The 17,492-nt window shown below is 34.9% G+C and overlaps 2 protein-coding genes and 1 pseudogene across 2 annotated transcripts; all 3 read right to left on the bottom strand.

Annotated features, from left to right (window-relative positions):
* Window positions 1–1,000: 1,000 nt before the first annotated feature.
* LOC129419801 (P2Y purinoceptor 2-like) lies at window positions 1,001–7,689 on the bottom strand. Its single transcript, XM_055174982.2, has 2 exons — window positions 7,630–7,689; window positions 1,001–2,025 (listed from the first exon to the last, which is right to left on the bottom strand). Exons 1-2 carry the CDS (start codon window positions 7,687–7,689, stop codon window positions 1,045–1,047), a joined length of 1,041 nt encoding a protein of 346 aa, XP_055030957.2. The 3' UTR covers window positions 1,001–1,044.
* A 1,351-nt stretch (window positions 7,690–9,040) lies between these two features.
* Window positions 9,041–10,013, bottom strand: LOC129419802 (P2Y purinoceptor 2-like; annotated as a pseudogene).
* A 2,993-nt stretch (window positions 10,014–13,006) lies between these two features.
* LOC129419810 (P2Y purinoceptor 2) lies at window positions 13,007–14,825 on the bottom strand. Its single transcript, XM_073853964.1, has one exon. It carries the CDS (start codon window positions 14,562–14,564, stop codon window positions 13,557–13,559), a length of 1,008 nt encoding a protein of 335 aa, XP_073710065.1. The 5' UTR covers window positions 14,565–14,825; the 3' UTR covers window positions 13,007–13,556.
* Window positions 14,826–17,492: the final 2,667 nt, after the last annotated feature.

Below are 17,492 nucleotides of genomic sequence, written 5' to 3'. Positions count from 1 at the left end.
AAACCAGTAAAATGTTCATAACAAATGAGATCATTAAAAAAATTTACTATTCATTTAAATATTTGAACATGTTCTTTTATTTAATTTATTTCTTTTGAATAGTGACACATAAGTCTAGTCAAGGTTAGCAGTTTTGTAGTGACATATACAGCATGCACATTTTATATTGAATTCATTTTTATACAGCATACATGTTTTTGTTTTCAAATTGTTTCTTGAAAAAGCAAGAATATCATCATGTCCAGGTTATACTTTGAAGTTGAAGCATGCGATACAGTAAAAACTCAATTCTGTGCTGTTGCTTTTATTTATTATTTTACAATCATTTTGTTTTCCTTCTTTATGTTTATATGTTTTCAATAAAGAACTTTACTGCAATCTATCGTATCTGAAAATTCTGATTGGCATGAATTTTGTTTTTTATACATATAGATATATATATATTTAACTGGTGACATGCTTAGGTCTGTTCAACAGTAGATCAAGTTGTTTCTGACAATAACCTGGAATCAGGGCCGTTGTCGTGGAGATTGTCAGGAATGTGGCCCCGGGCCCTGAGATGAGGAGGCCCGCTTGGGTCTTTTATTGTGTTGAGTCTAAGAAAGGTGGGGGGGGGGGTGAGACATCCATAAATTCACTCTCAATCTCACCTATAAAAAGTTCTCACATGATACATGAATTTGAGAAAAGTCACTTTCTGTAGATGAGATGATGAAGTTTCTCAGCATGCCTTATTTTTCTGAACATCTGAACTGAAAAGTTTCTTAAAGGGACAGTTCCTCTAAAATGAAAGCATCACAGAAAAATGTCTTATTAACTGCCCAGACAAATTTTAATGACGAAAAACCGCCAAGTAAATAAAGCAAGTTATTAAAATCATGAGCAGAATTATCTGCCCTCAAAAGGTGGGGGCGTGTCCGCTGTCAGTGCTGAAACCACGCCCACTTGCAGGAAAGCAGCCCTCTCTCTCTCAACTTTCAAATAACGCTACAACCTGATGCATACTGGCGATTGTGTGTGTGTACGCACATTTCATTGTAAGGATTAAAAGGTATTGTCACACCTTTGGTTTGAATTTGACTTCTTGTTAACTTTGTTTCTAAAACCCTGTCCTGCCATGAAGTAAAGGATGGGGTCAACGCAGCTGTTGATGCTAACCAGAGGTCGTGTGACCTTGTAAGCCATGCTGGCGTACTCTAGCGTCTTGCAGTTTACCTGCTGAAAGCGAATGGCGTAATATATACTACGATTCACGTGGAAGGGCAGGAAACACAACATGAAGGTGAGAAGGACGATAATGATCATCTTCACAGACTTCTGCCTGGAACGCTGTGACGATGAGCTTCTACACACTCCAGTTTCTAGAAGCTTCCTCACTATAAGACCATTACAGACCAGCACCACCCCAAACGGTAGGACAAAAAGCAAGACCATAACCACTGAGCTATAAACCTGATAGTAATTGAAGAGATCCTTGCTGGTGGTGTCATAACACACCTGTATGTCACCTTTATCTCTCGTCCTGGAGAAATAGAGGATCGGTGACTGGAAGATGAGCACGATAACCCACATGCACACAGAGACCAAAGTTGCCTGGCGAGGGCTCATCCAAGATAAAGAGCGCACCGGGTGGCACACGCCCAAAAACCTGTGCATACTGATGCAGCTGAGGAAGAGGACGCTTCCATAGAGGTTTGTGTAGAAGAGAAAACGAATGAGTTTACACATGAGCTCACCAAGCGGCCAGTCGCTATCATCGATGTAGTAGAAGATGAGGAACGGGAGAGTTAGGAGATAAAGGGTGTCACAAACTGTGAGGTTGATCATGTAGATGGTGGTGGGCTTCCAGGGTTTGGTTCGAAACAGGATGAAATACATGGTGGTGATGTTTAGAACCAGACCCACCACAAACACAAGAGAGTAACTCACCGGAAGAAGAACGTACGTTAAGGTCTCATTAAAAACACAGGGGTTCTGATGGCTGTTATTGGTTAGATTTGTGTTATTATACATTCTGATCCAGACCTGTCAGAGAGATAAAAAAGAATCAGAATAGTCAATTCAATTTTATTTATAAGGGTGATTCTCACGAAACCATTGAAACACCACGGCACTAATGATTTTAGCTTTAAAATGTGTAATATAGTAACATTAAAAAGCATCAGAATTGACACAATACTGTGTTCTAGCTTGCACAATGTGTGATTTCAACATAAGAATTTATAATTGGAAATTTTATCTAATTTTCTGCTGAAATTCTCATTACCGCAATGTGTCCGGCTGTGTTTGAACATGCGTTATGTTGTAATTTAATCAAATTAACACAAAAATATTAAGAAAAAAAAATAAATGGATGTTTTGCTAGACTACTTTAGATGACAGAAAAAATATTTACTGAATATTCATGTATAATAATAATGAAGAAAAATTAGGAAAATGATGTGTCCATGCCTGATGTTCTCATCCTCCGCAACACTTTTTGAGAACAGTTTAAGCACACATACAGAATTTTAATAAAGTTTGATTTTGAGTGACCCAGTTTCTTCAAGATGGCTACCAGGTAAGATCATTTTTTTACAGTTAATTTGAAATATTGTCTTGTCAGAATGCTTACACGACATTTTGATTATCATTACCGCAACAGATGCTTATTAAATGTTAATTTAATTAATAGAAGCATAATACTTTGATTTTAAATGCATGTGCAGAATCTCCAAATTATGTTCTTTCAGGTTTGTCATGTCATTTTGAAAATATGTCAGTGTTGATGTTTTCTGACTGTTGCGGTAATGAGATTTTTTAGGACGAATTTTTTTAATTATGTTACAAAAAGTGTTAAATGATAAGTAAAAGTTTTTAAAGTAATGTTCCCATTTACTCCAGACTTTGTTTTTCAATGTCTGGTGGGAAAAAAAGTAAATTTAAGCAATTTTTACATTTTCATGCTTAACATTTTTAAAACCAAGTTTTCGTGAGAATCACCCATATATCGCTTTTCACAAATGTATAATTGTGAGAAAACTCATAGGACAACAAAAGTAGCAAGATACTTCGGCTAAGATTAAACCATATTAGCAAGCGTAGTAATAATGTCACATATAGTAGAGAGTTCAAAGTTAAGCCAATGTCAGCTGACTTCCTAGAAGTTGAAAAACTCCTAGGAGAAAAAACATTACTTTTATCGGTGGGGGAAGTTCTATGGAGGAAAAAACCCTTGAGAGAGACTCAAACATAACTGATACTATAGAGCCGTGGCGACTCGTGACTGCTCGACTGAGGGGCGCTTATTCAAAATGATGTGTGCATCACGTGTTTTGTCAAAATAAGTGCCTGCTACATATTCACAAATATGTGACGCTCATGTTCACAAAATACACGCAAGACACTCTCTTAAAAGTAAACTTTGATTACGCATGAGATTATACAAGTATCTGGGATTGCTCGACGCGCAAACACATATTGGAAATGTGAGATGTGTCTAGTTAAGGACAACACATTAAATGTACATATATTTTGTGTGTGTGTATATCATCAAAAAGTTGATTTATTTCATTAATTCCATTCAAAAGTGAAACTTCTTTATTATATTCATTTTAAAAAAGTTTATTTCTTTTACTTTTGATGATTATAACTAACAACTTGGGAAAATCCCAAATTCGGTATCTCAGAAAATTAGAATATCACTTAAAGGTGCAGTGTGTAAATTTTAGCGGCATCTAGTGGTAAGGTTGCGAATTGCAACCAACGGCTTAGTCCATGGCCCACCCAACATTTTTAAAACACATAGAGAAGTTACGGTAGCTGCCACCAGTGGTGTAGTGGTGTCTGGAGAAGTGGGTATACTCTTAATGTATGCCCCCAGTAGAAGTGTGTATACCCCATGCCATCAAATAAAGAGGTGGGTATACTCCGTATACCTGCTTATACCCTGCACTACACCACTGGCTGCCACCAGACAAACATGTCATCGTCGGAGACAAATTAGTAAAAAAAATGTCCACTAAGGGCTTCTGTAGAAAAATGGCAGCACAAAATGGCGACTTCCATGAAAGGGGACCCTCTGTGTTTGTAGTTAACAAGGTCTCGTTCTAAGGTAATAAACACATAACGGTTCATTATGAAATGTATTTATATACCCCTCATAATATAGTTTTGTTATATTATTTTGCATTTCTGTCAAAAGATCCTTCTAAAAATTACACACTGCACCTTTAAGACCAATACAAAGAAAGGATTTTTAGAAATCTTGGCCAACTGAAAAGTATGAACATAAAAAGTATGAGCATGTACAGCACTTAATACTTAGTTTGGGCTCATTTTGCCTGATTTACTGCAGAAATGCGGCATGACATGGAGTCGATCTGTCTGTGGCACTGCTTAGGTGTTATGAGAGCTCAGGTTGCTCTCATAGTGTCCTTCAGCTCTTCTGCATTGTTGGGTCTGGCGTATCGCATCTTCCTCTTCACAATACCCCATAGAGTTTGATTCTTGAAGCACTGACTCCAGCTGCAGTCCACTCTTTATAAATCTCCCCCATATTTTTGAATGGGTTTTGTTTCACAATCCTCTCCAGGGTGCGGTTATCCCTATTGCTTGTACACTTTTTTCTACCACATCTTTTCCTTCCCTTCGCCTCTCTATTAATGTTCTTGGACAAAGAGCTATGTGAACAACCACTTTATCAATGAAATTTTGTGTCTTGCCCTCCTTGTGCAAGGGGTCAATGGTCGTCTTTTGGACAACTGTCAAGTCAGCAGTCTTCCCCATGATTGTGTATCCTACAGAACTAGACTGAGAGACAATTTTTTTGTGTGTGTGAAATAGATCAACTTTTTGATGATATTCCAATTATATGACCAGCACCTAAATATAATTATATATATATAATTTTTTATATATATTTTTCTAATACTTATAAACATTCTGTTCACACTTATGTATGATGCTACTATGTTGCTCACAGACTAAAGGGACAAAGAAATTTGTTTTAAAACAAGCATTAACATTGTGGTTCACACGCCCCAACATTACTGACATTCAATGTCACATCACATCCATCAGCGAAGTGAAGAAAATCCAGCCACAGAGAAGCTAAAAACCTTTTAAGATGTTCCATATCAAATTGTGTGTGTGTTTAATGTAGCCTAATGCATTGTTGTCATTACAAATATATTATCGTCCTTACAATTTGTGTGAAAATGTAATTATTAAACACCAATACAAATATAAAAATACCTACTGTTTGGTAAAAACCCCTTTTGCTTTATTGCAGCTTAAAATCTTGACAGTTTTATCTTTTGATTGCTGCTTCCTCACAATGATAAACTAATAAACAGGATGATACAAACAGTTAATAATCATTATCATGCAAATAATGCAAAAGTAATCACCATGCAGAAAATAAATATTTGTATGTTTCTTATACTCACACATAACTAGATATCTTCATGAATATAAGAGCGGTTGTTTCTTGAACTCATGTGCACTGCTATGTAACTTCATACTGTTTCTCTGCTGTGGGTGGTGCAGTTTGTGTTTAGCTTGCTCTCATTGGTTAGACATCAGCCAATAGCATGTCAATCGTAGTTCAACAAGTTCATTACCAGCACATTCAGTGCTAATTGACCTAATGGTAAATGAATGAGCGGCTCGATCTGAGGCACATCTCAAGGTCCAAACAAACACCCCAGGACTGAATAAACTGAGGTACATAAAACAGGGCCTCCCCTTTGTGCATGAGGGATCCCATTAGATACTTGTGTGTATACAAGTTAAAACTTTTCAGCATCACAGACAACAAACTCTATGTTATTTTTATGTTAACTCAGAAGTCAAATTAATTTTGCATTGCTTTTGCTTTCATTATTTTAATCATCCTAATATTTTTTACAACAACAACAACTCTTAAAACTATGGAAGCCCATTTCCGCCACATAAGAAAAAAAATCACGTTCTGATAAATCATAATTATGACTTTAAAAGTCGAAATTATGACTTTTAAAGTCATAATTATGAGATTAAAAAGTCATAATTATGAGATAAAAAGTCGAAATTATGACTTTAAATTCATAATTATGAGATAAAAAAATCGAAATTATGACTTTAAAAGTCATAATTATGAGATGATAAAAAGTCGAAATTATGACTTTTTATCTCATAATTATGACTTTTAAAGTCATAATTATGAGATAAAAAGTCATAATTATGAGATAAAAAGTCGAAATTATGACTTTTAAAGTCATAATTATGAGATAATAAGTCGAAATTATGACTTTTAAAGTCATAATCATGAGATAAAAAGTCGAAATTATGACTTTTAAAGTCATAATTATGAGATCAAAAGTCGAAATTATGACTTTTTATCTCATAATTTCGACTTTTTATCTCATAATTATGACTTTTAAACTCATAATTTTGACTTTTTATCATCTCATAATTATGACTTTTTATCTCATAATTATGACTTTTAAAGTCATAATTTTGACTTTTTATCTCATAATTATGACTTTTAAAGTCATAATTTTGACTTTCTATCTCATAATTATGACTTTTGAAGTCATAATTTCGACTTTTTATCTCATAATTATGACTTTTGAAGTCATAATTTCGACTTTTTATCTCATAATTATGACTTTTTATCTCATAATTTTGACTTTTTATCTCATAATTATGACTTTTTATCTCATAATTTTGACTTTTTATCTCATAATTTCGAATTTTTATCTCATAATTTCGACTTTTAAAGTCATAATTATGACTTTTAAACTCATAATTATGATTTATTAGAGCATGATTTTTTTTCTTATGTGGCGGAAATGGGCTTCCATATAAAACACAAACGTGTTTACAGTAGTATTATAGAGGTGATTTATACATCGTGAATAAATAATAAATAAATAGGTAATATATAAATAAATAAGCTTTCTGTATGGTTTGTTAGGATAGGACAATAGTTGGTTGAGATCAGGTCTAAGGGTGCAAAAAAATCTAAATATTGAGAAAATCGCCTTTAAAGTTGTCTGAATGAAGTCCTCAGCAACTGCATCCATTTAAAAAAATAAAGTTTGGATATACATGATCTTTAATTAATGATTTTTGTCCTGAAAGCAAAATTCTGTAGATCATTTTGACACATACAATGTATTGTGGGCTATTGCTACAAAATACCCCTGCAACTTAACTTGTGCTTGATATTTCATTTCCAATTGGAGGGAGAAGAAATTTTTTGTACCTTATAAAGTGAAAGCAAAATGTATGAATTCAACTTACAATTAAAAATTGTGAACAGAATGTTAAACCTCATATTGAAGTCAGATGAGTCTTTCTATGATTCAGCAGTGTCTCAATTGTCAAGCTGTTTGATGTACAGTAATTGCATATTTTTTCTTTACTAGACGCTTCTAAAGAAAGATCATGTCAGTTATTACAACAGACTTGGAAGTGTGCCGAAATATAATCAGTGTCCGATGCCAAGAGTGGTAAAGCCTTTTTGTAGATAATATCGTCCAAACATACCTCAATTATATAAAAAAAATCCCAGCTGTACTTCCAATGAAACTTTTAAATAACAAGTAAATAAAATAAATTATTAAAATCTGGAAAAAATAAACAGGATTCTCTGCTCTCAACCAGTGGGGGCGTGTCCACTGTCTGTGCTGAAGCCACGCCCACTCGCAGGAAAGCCGCCATCTCTCTTAAATTCAAATAACGCTACAACCTAAATGCATGCTCGCGATTGTGTTAGGGGCGGGGCCATGCTTGCTGGCTCCAGTATGTCATCAAGCCAACGTTTTAGCCCCAGCCAAATAATCCTGAACTTAGAAAAAGTGAAAAAACTCTTTAACTTCACAATTCTTTATTACATAATTCAAAGTATTTGTAACGTGTTTCAGCAATACATTTATATACATTTATATGTTTAGAAACAATTCTCTGAGATGACTTAAAGTCAGAGGCGTCATGCCCATTCAAACTGAGGGGGCACGTGCCCCCTTGGTTTTTTTGAGCCAATGGATTTTGCATCCAACCTCAAAATCAAATAAGCGTCCATTAATCTGTTATTTGACTTTTAATCTGTTTAATATGCACAATATTATACATTCTGTGCTGCATCCTTGTCACTTTTCGGAGATTTTCGCCATTTTGATAGTGTTTTGATCATGTTACATTACTTTTATTCTGGCGGCAGCTAGCGCTGCGGTCAGCACAGTCGCAGACGTCATCAGCGTTTGGGCGCGCTCACGAGCTCTCTGCTGTTGCTGGCTTGCTGCTGCATTTGGCTATCTGAGGAATTAAAACGTGTTAGAAACGCTCACAACATTTCCAAAACCCAGTACGGTAATGTGCAGTTAACCTCCTCTGTGTAGAAAATGTATGGTTTTAAATGTGACCGTCTCAACGTTATATTAGTAGAGATTCATCTTCTTGGCACAACGCCAAAGTTCGCCAGAGTTCACGCGGGCGCGTAATCTCACATGCTCACATATAAGGTAAAATTTAATGCAAAAATCCGTTCCTCTAATAATTTTATCTAAACATATTTTTTAAAATCATTATTGAACATTAAAATCAATCATGTGTAAAGCTTATGTCATTTCGTTGTTTATATTCTTTATGGATTTAAAATTACATTAATTTTATATGATAATGCAGTTGTTGTGCAAAATGCATTAATGACACAATTAAACAAGCCATTAAGACTTAAATAAATAAAACATGCCATTTCAGATGTAAATATGATGCAAATGTGTCATTATTCCGATTGAATAGTATTTGATATTAAAGTTAGTCATCACTTTTATTTTGGAGGTTTTTGCATGAAAGCAGGGGTTTTCAGATTCTTAGAAATGTAAGTGTCATGGAAAAGACTGAAAGCTCTATAATATTTCGTTTGATATCTGTGTATGCACAAATTTCTGTGAACTGTTGACACTGTGCCCCCTTAAAAAAATTAAAGGCAGTTAAAGTATGATTTTTGTATTTTGAATTTCCACATGCAATACAATAACCATGTGTGTGTGCGCACATCTCATTGTAACAATTAATAGGTATTGTCAGACCTTTGGTTTGAATTTGACTTTTTTTTAACTCCATTTCTAAAATCCTGTCCTGCCATGTAGTACAGGATGGGGTCAATGCAGCTGTTGATGCTAACCAGAGGTCGTGTGACATTGTAAGCTATGCTGGCGTACTCTATCGCTTCGCAGCTCACTTGCTGAAAGTATAAGGCGTTATATATACTACGATTGATGTGGAAGGGCAGGAAACACAACATGAAGGTAAGAAGGACGATAATGATCATCTTCACAGACTTCTGCCTGGAACGCTGTGACGATGGGCTTCTACCCACTCCAGTTTCTAGAAGCTTCCTCACTATCAGACTGTTACAGACAAGCACCACCCCAAACGGTAGGGCGAAAAGCAAGACCATAACCACCGAAGTGTAGACCAGAAAGTAATTGAAGAGATCCTTGCTGGTGGTGTCAAAACACACCTGTATGTCATCATTATCTCTTGTCCTGGAGAAATAGAGGATCGGTGACTGGAAGATGAGCACGGTCACCCACATGCACACAGAGACCAAACTTGCCTGGCGAGGGCTCATCCAGGATAAAGAGCGCACCGGGTGGCACACACCCAAAAACCTGTGCATACTGATGCAGCTGAGGAAGAGGACGCTTCCATAGAGGTTTGTGTAGAAGAGAAAACGAATGAGTTTGCACATGGGCTCACCGAAGGGCCAGTCATTCTCATCGGCGTAGTAAAAAATGAGGAACGGTAGAGTTAGGAGGTAAAGGGTGTCACAAACTGTGAGGTTGATCATGTAGATGGTGGTGGGCTTCCAGGGTTTGGTTCGAAACAGGATGAAATACATGACGGTGATGTTTAGAACCAGACCCACCACAAACACGAGAGTAACTCCCTGGAAGATAAATGTAAGTTAAGGTTAAGGTCTCATTTAAAACACAGTGATACTGATGGCTGTCATTGATGGGACTTGTGTAATTATTCATTCTGATCCAGACCTGTAAAAAAAATGAGAAAACACTTTTTTCAACATAAATGTTTCTAATACTTTAACATTATGTGCACACTTATGTATGGGATGAAGAAATGAGTTTTTAAGCACTGTGGTTCACACGCCCTAACATTAATGACACTTCTACCAAAGATTAACACATTACATCCATCAGTGAAGAAAATCCAGCCACAGAGAAGCTAAAAACCTTTTAAGATTTTCTTTTAAAACTTCCTTTCCATATCAAATGGTGTGTGTGTTTAATGTAATGCAAAGTTTTGATTACAAATATATTATTGTCCTTTCAATTTAAGTGAAAAGTTAAATTATTTAACACCAATACAAATATAAAAAATACCTACTGTTTGGTAAAATCCCTTTTGCTTTATTGCAGCTTAAAATCTTGACAGTTTTATCTTTTGATTGCTGTTTCCTGATAAACTAATAAACAGAATGATATAAACAATTAATAATCATTATCATGCAAATGATGCAAAAACAGTCACCATATAGAAAATAAATATTCTTATGTTTTTTATACTCACACATAAGTAGATATCTTCATGAATATAAGAGCGGTTGTTTCTTGAACTCATGTGCACTACCTATGTCATTTCATACTGTTTCTCTGCTGTGGGCTGTATAGCTCGTGTTTAGCATGCTCTTATTGGTTAGACATCAGCCAATAGCATGTCAATCATTCAGACTGCTGACAGCCTCACACAACATAACCACACTGAGATTTTGTTTTAGTGATGTTAAAATTACTCATTTAACGTTTCTCGAGTAGTTTGTAGTGCTTTCCGTCTCTTCACTGCCACTTGTCTAGCATTGGCGGAGACAGATGTTGATATTTAGGATCAATCAAACAATTAATCCATGTTTAGAATGGCACACTAGCTTATTAAATACTGCACAGTGTAGACTGTACACTGTCATAAATAAAAACATTTTTAATTATTGGGGTGGTACTCTGAGGTTCCGTTTTGTGTCTGTACAAGTAAACATAACATCATAGAATGTTGTACCTTTTGGGGTAAAGTTCACCCAAAAATGAAAATTCTATCATAATTTATTCATCTTCAAAATGTTTGAATCCTGAATGAGTTTCTTTGTTCTGTGGAACACAAAAGAAGATATTTTAAAAAATGGTGGTTGATGGAAAATAGACCGTTGACGGTACCTATTGACATAGGAAAAAAAAACATGAAAGTCAATGGGTTCTGTCAACTATAATAAAAATAATAGTAATAATAATTCATTACATTTATATAGCACTTTTCTGCAGCACTCAAAGCGCTTTACATATGAAAGGGGATTCTCCTCAACCACCACCAATATGCAGCATCCACCTGGATGATGCGACGGCAGCCATATTGCCAACCCTGCTTAGCTTCAGTGGGCAAGCTGTCTTGGGCTACAGGGTGATATGGCAACTGTGTTTATCAAAATATCTTCTTTTGTATTCAAGAGAAAAAAGAATTCATACTGAATCTTTCCCACATTTTGAATGGGTTTTGTTTCACAATCCTCTCCAGGGTGTGGTTCTCCCTATTGCTTGTATACTTTTCTCTACCACATCTTTTCCTTCCCTTCGCCTCTCTATTAATGTGCTCTGGAACAGCCAGCCTCTTTTGCAATGACCTTTTGTGTCTTGACCTCCTTGTGCAAGGTGTCAATGGTCGTCTTTTGTCTTCCCCATGATTTTGTAGCCTACAGAACTAGACTGAAAGAACATTTAAAGGCCTTTGTGGGTGTTTTGAGTTAATCCGCTAAATGGAGTGTGGGAGCAGGTGTCTTCAATGTTGAACCTTTTGACAATATTCTAATTTTCTGAGATATTGAATTTGGGATTTTCCTTAGTTATCAAAATAAATAAACATTTGAAATATATCAGTCTGTGTGCAATGAATGAATATACTAGGGCTATACAAGTTTCACTTTTTGAACTTTTTGATGATATTTTAATGATATGACCAGCACCTGTATACCCATAAAAGTACAAAAAAGAAACTTTGAGGTTACAACCCCAGTGACAGAAAATGTACAATTTAGTAATTTCTTTCTGACAGTGTATGCTGATAAATCTATAAAAAAGTGAAACACAAATGGGTGGCCATAATTTAAATCCATTTGAAAGATGTTTAAAAACATTGAAATACTCATGATATGATGCCCTTGATGACTTCTGAAGAATAGTGTCTTCCTCAGCTTTCTCATTTACATACTTTTTATTCTTTAAATAATCATAATTGTTTGTGTGTTTTGTTTTGTAGATTGCACACATTAAATGTGTACCTGTGTCATTGTGTTATTGCAGCTCTGACTGTTTCATGTTAAGCATATTTGAAATCCCCACTAAAGAAATTATACAAATATGATTTTTTTATTACAAATAACCATCAGCTGTTCACCATTAAAACATTACAAAATTCCTTATCAATTGTGTTTTGGGCTTTATTACAGTAAGATTTAATGATGCACTTTTGGTCCACCAGATAAAAGCCACAAATAAACCCCAACACATAACCAGTAGAGACCAACAGAGATCATTACAGTTTCCATAAAACCAATACAATTTCCAGTTGTTGGTTTTTTTTCAGATAAAACCTGCAACAAGACAATTGTTACTTATTGTTAAGCAAACTTATGAGAAAACACACCCTCACCTCTTAAGATGTTACAAAAATATTGCTGTAAAAACTTATTGATTTTAAAAAAATGAGATGAACCTATTCAAGATGTCATACAAAACTTCATGATTACTGTTTTTTTATGTTAACTCAGAAGTAAAATCAGTTCTCAACTGCTTTTGCTTTTATTATTGTAATAATCCTAATATTTTTTTCAAAACAACAACAACTCACAGAATACGAATATGTTTACAGTAGTATTAAAGATATGTGTGCGTGTGTGTGTGCGTGTGTGTGTGTGTGTGTCTGCATGCGTCCATGCGTGTGACCTTGGACCACAAAACCAGTCATGGAAAATATTTGTTAGGATAGTACAATATTTGTTGAGATACAACTATTTGAATGTCTTAGGGAGCAAAAATTGAAATATTGAGAAAACAAAAGTTGTTTAAATGAAGTCCGTATCACTGCATCCATTCACAAAAATACAGTTTTGATATATGTATAATAGGAAATCTACAAATATCTTCATGGTACATGATCTTTATATAACATCCTTATGATTTTTGGCATAAAAGAAAAATAATTTTAACCCATACAATGTATTGCTACAAATATACCCATGCAATTTGGGACTAGTTTCGTGATTAATATTTCATTTACCATTTGATGCAAAAAAAATGTTTTCCTATATCATAAAGTGCAACCAAACAGAAATATATCTAATTTACAATTAAAAATTGTCAACAGAAGTTCCACGTGAAGTCAGATGATCCAAACAAGCAGTGTCTCAATTGTCAATCTGTTTGATTTTTTCCTGTCAGATTTTTTTCTTTACCAGAGGCTTGTTAAGACAGACAATGTTACTTCTTCCAGTCTTAGATCATCAGTGTTCATGCACAAGTTCAACATAGTGTGGTTGAGGGAGATTTGACATATACAGACCTTTGGTTTGATACTGACTTCTTACTGATGCTGTTCCTAAAACCTTGTCCTGCCATAAAATAAAGGATTGGGTCAACGCAGCTGTTGGCACTGGCCAAAGGTCGCGTGACCTTGTAAGCTATATTGGCATGCTGATGCATCTTGCAGGGCACCTGCGTGTCCAGGTAGCGAAATCCGTAATAAATACTACGATTCAAGTGGAATGGCAGGAAACATAACATGAAGGCGAGAAGGACGATAATGATCATCTTCACAGACTTCTGCCTGGAAAGCTCTGACGACGGTCCTCCACCCACTCCAGGCTGTTGAAGCTTCCTCACCATTAGACCGTTACAGACCAGCACCACCCCAAACGGTAGGACGAAAAGCAAAACCATTACCGCCGAGGTGTAAACCAGAAAGTTATTGAAGAGTGCCTTGCTGGTGGTGTCATGACACACATTTATTTTACCACTTTTACCAGCTGTCAACCTGGAGAAATAGAGGATCGGTGACTGGAAGATGAGCACGGTCACCCACATGCACACAGAGACCAAACGTGCTCGGCGAGCGCTCATCCATGACAAAGAGCGCACCGGGTGGCACACGCCCAAAAACCTGTGCATACTGATGCAGCTGAGGAAGAGAATGCTTCCATAGAGGTTTGTGTAGAAGAGAAAACGAATGAGTTTACACATGAGCTCACCGAACGGCCAGGTATTCCCATCGGCGTAGTAAAAAATGAGGAAAGGGAGAGTGAGGATGTAAAGAGTGTCACAAACTGTGAGGTTGATCATGTAGATGGTGGTGGGCTTCCAGCGTTTGGTTCGAAACAGGATGAAATACATGGCGGTGATGTTTAGAGCCAGACCCACCACAAACACCAGAGAGTAACTCACTGGAAGAAGTATGTATTTAAAGTTCTCATTGTAAACACAGTGATACTGATGGCTGTCATTGGTTGGCCCGCTTGTGTTAAGCGTTTCCATATCGATTCTGTAAGAGATGAAGACAGCCTTAAGATTGTTTGCCTATGAAAAACCTGTTTTGCATTTATCTTGTATTTACTTTTGCATCATGTGTCTTCGTATGTATGCGTTGCATATAATAACAGATGTTTGTAGATCTAAAAGTGTTGTACGCATACATTTATGACTATAAATCAATATAAAGATGTTCCTAAAGCACTCTCATGTACATCAGAGACAAACATGCATTTATCAGTCCATCAGATCAAACCGCAATATAACTCCAGAAGCATAACCGAAATAATTTACTTTCTATCTGTACTGGCATAAAGCAATTACAAATCTCTTCGCTGTTTAATTCTACAGAGATCATGTGGATATTACAGTATGAGTATATAATCTGTTTAGATCGATTGTTAAAATCGTTTGGAAATTAATGTTTTCAAATCTTGTTACACTAAGAGTTCAATAAGCAATTAAAGATACACAGTAAAAGATGTTTTACATAAATATTATCTATAGTAAATATGTATGCACAAATAAAAAGTAACTCACATAGATAGATACTGTGTCCTTCAGAAAAGTAATTAACACTTGTGACTCCTCTTGGTCAGCATACAGTCCTGTTATATGTATGCTTGTTAATGCTGTGTACCATTACTGTGGGCGTGTCTACAGGCCTCAGGCTGCTCTCATAGGTCAAAGCGTCAACCCATCCCACATGGCAAAAAAATACAAAAATATATTTTAAATATATGCTAAATACATTTTGTGAAATTTTATGCTCAATTGAATATATTTTTGAATTTGGAAATGTATTTGGTTTTAACCTTCATATATCAACATATATTTCAAAATGTATTTTTAGAGGTAACAAATACATTTCTTATTTTACATCCTATATTGCAAAAATACATTTTCTGCCTAAATGTATTTTAAATATATGCTAAATACAAATTAATTTTATTTTGAAGTAGAAAATATTTGTAATTTTAAAACTTTTATGTTTACAGGTTCATTCAAGTTTTAATGTGACGTGAATATGTTTCTTTGGATTGAAATACATGGAGGGCTAAATATATATTTTTAATCCTTTAAATTCCTAACAAAATATATCGTGAAAAAAAAAATTTACGTAAACATATTTCATAATATATTTTAGCAAATATATAAAATATATATAAAATATATTTTGAAATATATTTTTTGCAGTATGGGATAACACGTCAATCATTCAGACTGAGAGAATTTGTACAGGTTGTAAGGTCAAATACACTGAAAAAAATGATTAATTTAATTTACTCAATTTTTAAGGTAAGTGGTCGCAATCAATTTATTTAAGCTACATTTAAACAAAAAATGTTTTGGAAAAACAAAACAAATAACTATTGTTTAAATGTAGCTTAAATAAATTGATTGCGACCACTTACCTTAAAAAAAATGAGTAAATTGAATGAATCATTTTTTTTCAGTGTATTCAGTGTCAATTTAGCAGTCACTTTTATTTAAAGGTGTTCACAAAAGTGAGAAAAACTGTTAGCAACTCATCCTAAAGAGATGATAAGAGAAGTGTAGTCAGTTATTATTCACTCCCCCATAGTCCAATAGTGAAGTTTATTATATTTTGGTTGATTTAATAATAGATCTAAACACTAAATTAAAGTATTTGACCTTGAAAGTTAAAATAAAACTGATGATGTTAATATCTGACATTTTTCCTCAAAGACAGAGAGAATTGTGGGAAGTCTGGTGAATGTTTTTGTTATATCAATAACTGGTTTCTTGACAAACAGCAAAATGCACAGAATTTCACACATCCCTTTCTGTTCGGGACATTTTCTCTTTCTACTTTGCTTTTGTTAACACTAAATACTTTCTTGCTTTTTATATGTGTTTCCCTCACCACACTCACACAGTTAACCATTTGTTAAAGGGATAGTTCACTTCACCCAAAAACTCAAATTCTGTCATCATTTACTTACCCTCATGTTGTTACAAACTCGTATTTAGCAGTTTCTTTATTCTGTTGAACACAAAAAGATATTTTGATAGATAATTGATAGTAACCACAGTTGACAGTACCCACTGACTTCCATAGAAGGAAAACAAATACTATAGAAGTCAGTTGTATTGTAAACTGTGTGCTTAACAACATTAATTTTTAATCAAAATATCTCCTTTTGTGTGAGTATGTGACAGTGAATAAATGATGACAGAATTTTCTTTTTTTGATTAACTATCCCTTTAGGTTCAAAAAGAACCCAATCCAGTTTGGCTACCTCAAACAAATATTTGCACATTTAAGTTACTTAACAAGGATTTTTTTACAGTATGATATATTTTCAAAGCATATCTTTAAATTCTTCAAGCTTTTTAAAAAGAAGCACAAAACACAGCAAAGCTTTCCACTGACCTCTTCTTATGGTTTTCAGATTAAATTCAACTTACTTTTTATTAATTTAACCATTTATAAGTAATATATTTTAATATATTTTTTAAACATATCATATATAATTCTTCACTAACAATATTGTGGTTATTAGGGAAAATGTCAAAGCTATGCAAGCAGCCTCCACTTTATCCAACTGAACACTAGATTGCCACAATAGTCATTGAGGCTGTTTACACTTGGCATTAACATGTGTTTTCGTCGATCGGATCACAAGTGGACGACGTTAATGCCAGGTGTAAACGGTGTTCAAAACGTTTTGAGCTCGTCCACTTTCGACCACTTTCAACCACATCCAGAGGTGGTCGAAACCACTTTCGATCGGATCGCTTTGGAGTTGCGGAACGCACATGTGGTTGAATGCGTTCGAACAGCCACACGCGACCGCCTTCTCTCCGCCCATTTATCTAATCTGAGGTATTAAACACAAGTTTTACGTCTTTTTTGACTTCTGGCGTGAACGTTCGGTGAACAGCGCTATTTTTAGCCTTTCATTGATA

The sequence above is a fragment of the Misgurnus anguillicaudatus genome, chromosome 15 (assembly GCF_027580225.2).
Source record: "Misgurnus anguillicaudatus chromosome 15, ASM2758022v2, whole genome shotgun sequence".
Lineage (NCBI taxonomy): Eukaryota > Metazoa > Chordata > Actinopteri > Cypriniformes > Cobitidae > Misgurnus > Misgurnus anguillicaudatus.
Note: the sequence above shows the minus strand (reverse complement) of the source record. Positions and strands in the feature narration are given on the sequence as shown.

Excerpts from the sequence above, each read along its gene's own strand:
- LOC129419801 (XM_055174982.2), bottom strand. The coding sequence starts at position 7,689 with ATGGCGGCTTTCCTGCGAGTGGGCGTGGCTTCAGCACAGACAGTGGAC. Across the intron at positions 2,026-7,629 it reads CAGTGGACACGCCCCCACTG|GTCTGGATCAGAATGTATAA; the intron begins GTTGAGAGCAGA and ends TCTCTCTGACAG.
- LOC129419810 (XM_073853964.1), bottom strand. The coding sequence starts at position 14,564 with ATGGAAACGCTTAACACAAGCGGGCCAACCAATGACAGCCATCAGTAT.